Source organism: Taudactylus pleione, unplaced genomic scaffold, assembly GCF_031769625.1.
Source record: "Taudactylus pleione unplaced genomic scaffold, aTauple2 ptg000518l, whole genome shotgun sequence".
NCBI classification, from domain to species: domain Eukaryota; kingdom Metazoa; phylum Chordata; class Amphibia; order Anura; family Myobatrachidae; genus Taudactylus; species Taudactylus pleione.
Window position 1 is genome coordinate 11,551,395 of NW_028284920.1, and position 8,761 is coordinate 11,560,155.

The following is an 8,761-nucleotide window of genomic DNA, read 5'->3' on the forward strand; positions in this document are numbered from 1 at the left end:
AGAATTCCCTGCAGAAAAAGAGTATGGGTGCAGTCATGTTGACTGTCATCTGACACTCTTCCTCCTCTCAGAGCGCTTCTCTCAGACCAGCTGAACATAGCATCCAATCCCTGGGGATCCACCTCTATAAATTCCATTCCCTGACTGGCCCTCATTTCTCCAATACCATCTTGCACTCCAGTCTGGTTTTACCACTGAGACTTGTCCTTACTGCCTCCACTGTTCCTGCTGATACCTCCAATCAATGGTCCCATCCAATACCTCCAATCATCTGTCCCATCTGATACCTGCAATCATCAGTCTCATTCAATATCTCCAATCTTTGATTCCAGCTGTCATCTCCAAAACATTGGTCCTATCCGATATATTCATCATCGGTCCCAAACCGATTCAGAAATCCAATTCATCATCATCGGTCTCAAACCACTCCAGCATCTAAACTCATCATCATCGGTCTCAAACCGATTCAGAACTTCAAAACATCTTCATCAGTCTCCAACTGATTCAGTACTCCAGTTTATCACTATCGGTCTCAAACTGATCCAGCTCTTCAGTTCAGCATTACCGGTCATTCTGGCCCTACTCAACAATCCAGCATTATCAGTCCTAACTCGATTCGGCTCATCTATACATTATCATTATCTCCAGTTACCATTCCTTCTCTCTGTTAATAAAGATATTGGATTCCTGTCCTCGTCTTTTGGTCCATCATCCTCTAAAGCTCCTCTAACTCCTCACCTCATATGTGAGAAAGTCTTGGCTCAAGCCTCCCAACTTCATCCATGCATCCCAAGTCTCCACTTCAGCCTCCCATGCCTGTTCCGACCCACTACAACCCTCCAGCATGACATTGTATATGGATGCAGCAGGGTTCACTGGTTATGGTTCCTATTTGGAGGGTCGGCAGTGTGTCTCCTCAAAGCCGCCTTCTTGGGTGCAGAGGGACTTAGTTAGGATGGTGTTGTTGCTTGAGCATTTCTCAATTATTGCCACTCAGGAGTTGTGGGTGAAGTGTCTCTTTAATAAGACTTTGATCATTTTAATTTTTGTTAGATTCAATTGGTTACAGTCCTGCAAACTTTTGGTAGTCAGTCAAACCAGATAAGAAGAATCCCTTGCTTTGGGAATGTTGAGAACTTATCAGAGTGCCTGGTAGGATTAGGTGTCATTTCAGGACTTCAATACCCATAGGTAAGAGTGGGTGTGAAATGGCTGCTCTTGTGCTGTTGCAGCTAGGATGTTTTGGGGGATTTGATTTTTTGCCCAGCTCTATGATAAGGTAGATTTCACTAAGGGTATTCTTATTCAGAAGGCTCTTAATGGTTGGGCATGAGATGAGCCATGGTTGCTTGACAGACGTCAGCCAATTGACATACATCTGTTGTCTCAGTTGCTCTCTGTCCTTGCCTCCATCACTTAAGATTGTTATGAACAGGTTTTGTTTACCTTGGCCTTTGTCTTGGCCAATTTTGGGGCTTTCCGGATTGGTGAGCTGGTCACTTCTTTAAAAATTTGTTGGGGAATGCTTGCTATTCTGGAATGTACTGATGGAGCTTGAGGTTTTGCTATGCAAGATTCATCATTCCAAGATGGACCCTATCTCCTGGAGACATTGGTCAGGAACTTACATTATGTTTAGTTACATTCTCCGTTTCAGGGTGCCTATTTGGTGCAAAAGGACTTGCCACTTTGATATGGCAAAATTTTTAGCACCTTTCCAAAGCAGCCTGAAAGGGTTGAGTCTGAATCCTAAGGATTTTGGCATCCATTCCTTTCACATTGGGGCAGAGACTGCAGCTATGGGTATGCCTGAGGATTCCATCAAAGCTTTAGGACGACTGAACACAATTGCTATATACATGCGGATAGACTTATCCAGTGATGAGCCTAGCACAAGCGCTCCCTGTGAGATGACCCAGGTGTTCCTGCTTGCCATGTTATTTTTTAGGCCCAAAGTAATTTCTTGTTTTTACCAAGCCAGACCATGATCAGTTATGCTAAGTTTTTTTTTTTTGCCTTTAGAGGTTCATTTTACAGTAGAGTATTTCCCTTCCTCGTTGTCTTGTTTTTATTTTGGTCTTGTCGTTTTCATTTGGTCCCACCCCCAACGTCCTGCCTTTAACTGTTTCCCCATCTGCGTGGTGGGCTATTCCTTTGATTTTTTGGGCAATAAGATACCATTTAGCATAGAATATCTTAGTTTGTGGGGGGTGATGGGAGTTTTTTTAATTAGTTTTTTGTCTTGCTTGGTGTTTTGTTTTGTTAGTGGTGTTAAAGCACAGTAAACTGTAAGTATTTTGGTGCTAGACTTAGTGATGCCACCCACATGGGTGAAATGGATATCATCCTGCATGGGGGAACCGTATTTTGTTTGGCATGGATGCACTATTTATTTGACTTTTGGTGCAGTGGGGATTGCTATAACCTCCCTTTTTAATTGTTGATATTAGTGGTTGAATTAGTCCTGGCATCATTCTTTCTTGCCTATGCTTTAGTCTGCCCACAGTTTTTATCAGGTTTAGCATACCCTCTTTCACAAAATTGAATTGACCACTTAATAAATTTCAATTCTAATTCACCAAACTCAAGTCTCTGTGTCTTTTGTTATTTAAACTATTTGCTTCAGTGTTTTTAGACCTTTTTGTCAGATGTTACTATGGTATACTGATGTAAAATTACAAGCATTTCATAAGTGTCAAAGGCTTTTATTGACGTATGCAAAGAGTCAATATTTGCAGTGTTGACCCTTCTTTTTTAAGACCTTTGCAATTCGCCCTGGCATGCTGTCAATCAACTTACGTGCCACATAGTGACTGATGGCCGCCCATTCTTGCCTAATCAATGCTTGGAGTTTGTCAGAATTTGTGGGTTTTTGTTTGTCCATCTGCCTCCTGAGGATTGACCACAAGTTCTCAATGGGATTAAGGTCTGGGGAGTTTCCTCGCCATGGACCCACAATTTCTGTTTTGTTCCCCAAGCTACTTAGTTATCACTTTTGCCTTATGACACGGTGCTCTATCATGCTGGAAAAGGCATTGTTCATCACCAAGCTGTTCTTGGATGGTTGGGAGAAGTTGTTTTTGGAGGATGTTTTGGTAACATTCTTTATTCATGGCTGTGTTCTTAGGCAAAATTGTAAGTGAGCCCACTCCCTTGGCTGAGAAGCAACCCCACACATGAATGGTCTCAGAATGCTTTACTGGCAACCACAGAAAAAAAAACAAATACATTGGGCTCGATTCAATTTAGTGTGATGTGGAATACCCCCACAAGGGAGCTCCCAAAGACATTCAATTAAGAGCTCTGTTTGGTCCAACTAAAGGATTTCTTTGCATGGGTGTGAGGAAGAATCTGACAAAAGTGCTGGCCACGCAGCTGTTTTCCAGCGTGGTGCTAACAGCCTCGTGGCCAGCACTTTATTCAGAGAATGTTGGTTCACACGACTAAACACCCAGGTTAAGTTGTAAGAACCAGCATTCTCCGACTTAACTGGCAACTGTTGGACCAAACAGAGAACAAAATTGAATAGCCCTGGGAGCTCCCTCCCGGGTCTATTCAGCATCTCACTGAATTGAATCGAGCCCATTGGCCCCTACAGGTAAACAAACACACACATTGGCCTTTAATAGGAAAACAAATACAATGGCCCCCACAGGAAAAAATAAAACAAATTGGCCCCCGACAAGAAAAAAGATTGGCCCCCATGAGAAAAAACACACAACAGCCCCAACAGGGAAAAAGCAAAAAATAAAACACATTGATTTAATGATTGCCCCCACAGGGAAAAAAAGAAATCACACAAACATTGATTCCCCCCAAGCTGTCAGTGGTGACTGACGGCTCCACAAAGGGTTATGGGAGGAGCTGCTGCGGGTGGGCTTGCACAACAGCTCCCTCGTCGGTGGTTTTTCCTTAACTACAGTAACGCTTCCTGATCGGAGGTGAGCTCTGATTGTGGCAGCAGCCAGCCAGGCCAGCGGAGCAGAGCACAGGTGAATGAAGGGCGGCCACACAGGGACCGGCCCAGCGGGAACTGGCCTAGTGTCCTTGTGGCCCAATCCGCCCCTAGTAAAGGTTATTAGTTAATAAGAAGTTTATGGAACCACACCCATGCAAAACATCCTATTCTGCAATAAAATGTTATTTGGATATTTCTTTGTGTTTTAAGATAAAGTAAATGTTAAGTACATTAGTTAATATATCCTAATAAGATTGTAACATTAAATGAAGAATGGTTACAGGATCATTACTGTCCTTTATTTTTATAATGGGAGTGTACAGTATGTGAGTGATTTCTGTATTTGTTTTTCTCAGTATAAATATTAAGCAGTACTCTGAACAGACCTCATACCCTACAATTAGTATCCCTTTGTCATTTCTAAGACTAGATTCACCCACATAATGAGTATAGAAAAGGATATGTTATGAGATCATGGATTTATTAAGGTGTGTCTTCCAAATCTATGTGTGGCATAGAAAGCAATGTTTTTGTTTTCATGCAGTGATCGACTCACCCTTGGTAGGTAAAGGAAAGAGGAAAACCGTGTTGAAATGTGAACACCTGGGGCCTGGTTCAGAGGTGGATGCTGCTACGTCCACACTTGTTTTTTGCCAGAGTCATGGCTGCAATAATATGCAAATGGCAGTGTCAGCATTCGTTTTCTTTTCTGTATATATTACCATTCTCTTTTTTTCCCTTCTGTGGTCTCCTTCATCTATTATTATTACTGCTTGAATTTCTGACTGCCTTCTTAGCAATCCACCATACTTTGTTGACAATTTTCTCCAGCTTTTTCCTCTGTCTCATTTACTGTCTTCTTGCATGTAGTCACCATTCTGTTCACTGTATAAAAGTTGCATTTGTTTTCTTCATCTACTGTCATTTAATTTTTAGTATTTACTGCTATTTTGTTATTCCCTTAAACAGTCCATATTTTGATCTTATATCTGCTGATATTGCTATTACAGATTATGTCTTATCACTGATTTGCTCTCTACTTTTTTCTCCATAACTGTCATTGTCTCCCCCTTCAACCCAAATTACCACTCAAATCTTTAGCCTTTAACCTCCCCCTTTGAACCCTTCTACTACAGTTATATTTCTACCCATCTCGAATGTTGATGCTTTCCTGCATTTCCCTCAGTTTCTATGTCTATCCTGCGTGGTCTTTTCTACAACATATTTATTACTCTCTATCTTTGCTTTAACCTTTCACGGTAGTCACTAGATCCTCTAAAATCAGTTTACCCCCACTGTTCCACTTTTCTCGGCAATGATCCTTCCTTTCACCTCTGCTTCTGTAATCTTGTAACATCAGCAGTCAGAGAAGATGGGAAGTTGGTCCAGCAGACAGCTGGGCACCTGCTGTCCTGCTGTTAGCACATATAAATCATACTGCCTGGTGGCACATTCACTGTAGCACATGGGCAATTGGGCACCATTACCATTATAGGCTGGGCCAGCAGCTGTGCATCACTTCCGGGGCAATGCCAGCAGCTGCACCCCCATCCCTATAGCGCTGTTTAGTCCATGTTTACTGATACAAAGATATGTACTGTTGTTACTAGTATCTTAAAACAAAGGTAGAAAAAACATATTATTAAAGGATAACAAAAATAAAACAGGTGCTAAAATCAAAAGGATGATTAATGGATATATTTAAAAATATATCAGCATTTTAAAAAAATCTCTTCAAAAACTTTTTTCGTAAAAACTGGATTCTGGACCATAACATTTTAAACATTCATGAAAATCAAAAAAGGCCCATTGAAAAGATTTATTGAATGTGAAGTTACCTCCACAAATGGTTTCAAACATAATTATGTACAGAAACCACCTTCAACAAAGCTACAAAGCTTTTATGAAGATCTTAGCCTTTAGATTAACTAATGATTTTTTGACGTCTTTATTCTTCAGACAGTAAATAAAGGGATTTAACATAGGCACCAAAACTACATACACCAGGGCAAAGAGCTTGTCCTGTTTTGGGAAATAACTTGATGTAGGTTTTATATGCAAACAGATCATAGTCCCATAATAAATAATCACACAGGTTAGATGGGAGGTGCAGGTGGAAAAGGCTTTATGCTTCCCTTTTGCCGATTTTATCTTCAGAATGGTGGACATAATTAATATATAAGAAATTAATATAAGCAGAAATGAAGAAAATGCTAGTAGAAACCCCTCAATATAGTTCAACATTTCCACCATGGATATATTACTGCAGGCAATCATCAGTAATGGGGATATATCACAAAAGAAATGGTCAATATGATGATCTGACCAAAAGGACATATTAGATATAAGGACAGCATGTCCAATTGTGTCCACAAACCCCACAACCCAAGAGGCAATTGAGAGACCAACACAGTTTCTTAAACTCATTAGAACAATGTAATTAAGAGGGTGACAGATTGCCACATATCGATCATATGCCATGGCTGCAAGCAGGATAAGCTCAGTACAAACCAGAGATGCAAATATATACATCTGGGTTATACAATCTGTAAATGAGATCTTGTTGTGTTTTGTGAAGAGCATATTAAACAGTTTAGGCAGAATGTTTGATGCAGAAGCGATGTCAATGATGGAAAGGTTCAATAAGAAGATGTACATGGGAGTGTGCAGATGATAATCTATGCAAAACACAGTAATGATGGTAATGTTTCCCAAAAATATTATGAAATAGGTAAACAAAAGTAATACACCAACTGGGAACTGTAACTCCGGATTATCAAACAGACCCAGCAGCGTGAATCCAGTCACATTGTAACAATCTCCTAATATCATATTTAGGCAGAAGTGAACCCTGTATAAATGAAAATGTGTTTATTTTACTTACTGTAATGTGTAACTAATACAGTAATATGGTTTATATTCACTAAAGGTTGGTTAATTACAGACGTAGCCACGCTCATCTATGCCGCGATGACAGTGCATTGCGGCATGGATGGCACGACTAGCATACCCGTGGCTATGGCACACACCATAGACTTCAAAGGGGTAATCACCGGCTGCAAGTTCTCAATTATACAATATACACATACATAGATAATAATTCATAGTGCTTCCGCAAGTATATAAATATATATATATACAGTTTATATATAATAAAGCCCACACTTACTGCACCCACTCCAAAATCTGGGGTACAGCCTCCAGGGCTGTAGCTAGGGTAGTGTGGCCGGTGCCATCGCACAGGGCTCCACAGGTCAGGGGGCGCTGTTTGGGCCTGTCAAATTTCTGTTTATTATCATTCTCACTTATAACTTTCTCATATTTAATCCCCAGCAACTCCTGGCCTCCCCTATCTCTTCCCTGGCCCTTCCCCATGAGGCTATTCCCCTTTTTTGGGTGCATCATGTCCCTTTAAAAAATGAGGGGGGCGCCAATGCTCTTTCTTGCACAGGGCACCAAAAAATCTAGTTACAGCTCTGACATCCTCAGTGAAGCAAACAAGTCTTCAAGGCTCACTCAAATGGTATATAAGATAGAGGCCACTAACCAGAGCCATAACTAGGGGTGTGTGACTGGTGCTGCCACAAAGAGCACAGGGCTTTGTGAGTGGCACCTTCACTGACCCACATCCCTTGTTTCTGCGTAGCAGGGTGCCTGAAATGGCACCCTGTATCCTGTAATGCTTTGGCAGTGCAGCCCGAAGCGTCCTTTGGATGTTACAGGCAGCCACCCTGCCTTGTGTGCAGCTGCCTAGAGGCGCTCCAGGCACTGATACACTTCTGGGTGCTGGCAGCCCTGCCTCCTATGTACGATGTCATGATGTCATGTGCAAAAAGGTGGGGCCAGGATAGGGCACTGTTAAGCTCTGTTACGGCCCTGGCACTAGCCATATCCATCAAGTGAGAGAAATGTCCTATTAATTATATATCACCAGTATCAAAAAAAGACAGTAGCAAATGTATTGTTCCCATGTGGGGACATTTTCAAGGTCAACAACTTAACAGTAACCATCAGTCATATAAGTGAAGACAAAAATACATACTGGATGTCTGCGCTCTTATACATTATCAAGCATAGCCCACAAAGTGTATCTTATTATCCCAGTGTCCACATGTATATCCACGGTGGAATGCACACTGGAACAGGTAGAATGGAAGCCACTGGTTTATCACATCAGGATTAAATTCTTGCCTAGGATTGAACTTCATCAGGGCCACACACTGTCACACAATCCCTAAAAATGGGGACACTCTTAAATTACACTGGTTCCGGGGATGGTTCCAGTGGAAATTGGCAGACTAGAATAGGAGTGCCTTAGAGTAGTGCACATTAAAATACAGGTGTGCAGCTAAAAATTGCATAAATAGGTGTTCATCCAGGTACACCAAAAAACATCAAACAAAACAGACAATTATATGCAATGTTAAAGCGCTTACTGCATAACAAATCCCTTTAAACACCAGGTGCCACAATCTATGCGAAAGACAAAATAAAATGGGGTAAATCACCCTGCAGCAGTCCAATGGTGTCCAGCAACAATCAATGCAATAAGAAGTAGGGATGAGCGGGTTTGGATCTCAGAGATCCAAACCCGCCCGAACATCGGGCATCTGAGTCAGATCCGAGCCGGCTCGGGTTTTCCCACCTGGCTCGGATCTGAAAATAAGGCAAAACATCATCATCCCGCTGTCGGATTCTTGCAGGTTTTGGATTCTATAAAAGGTCCCGCTATCGCCGCCATTTTTCATAACGGCTGTGGAGCATGCAGTGGCAGGGAGCTGGGAGTTGTTGCTGACACTGATG

At 41.7% G+C, this 8,761-nt stretch overlaps 1 protein-coding gene across 1 annotated transcript; it reads right to left on the reverse strand.

Moving 5' to 3' along the window:
• Positions 1-5,848: 5,848 nt before the first annotated feature.
• Positions 5,849-6,790, reverse strand: LOC148501498 (olfactory receptor 5AR1-like). Its single transcript, XM_088450434.1, has one exon. It carries the CDS (start codon positions 6,788-6,790, stop codon positions 5,849-5,851), a length of 942 nt encoding a protein of 313 aa, XP_088306560.1.
• Between the last annotated feature and the right edge of the window lie 1,971 nt (positions 6,791-8,761).

Coding starts and splice junctions, on each gene's coding strand:
- LOC148501498 (XM_088450434.1), bottom strand. CDS start 6,790: ATGATATTAGGAGATTGTTACAATGTGACTGGATTCACGCTGCTGGGT.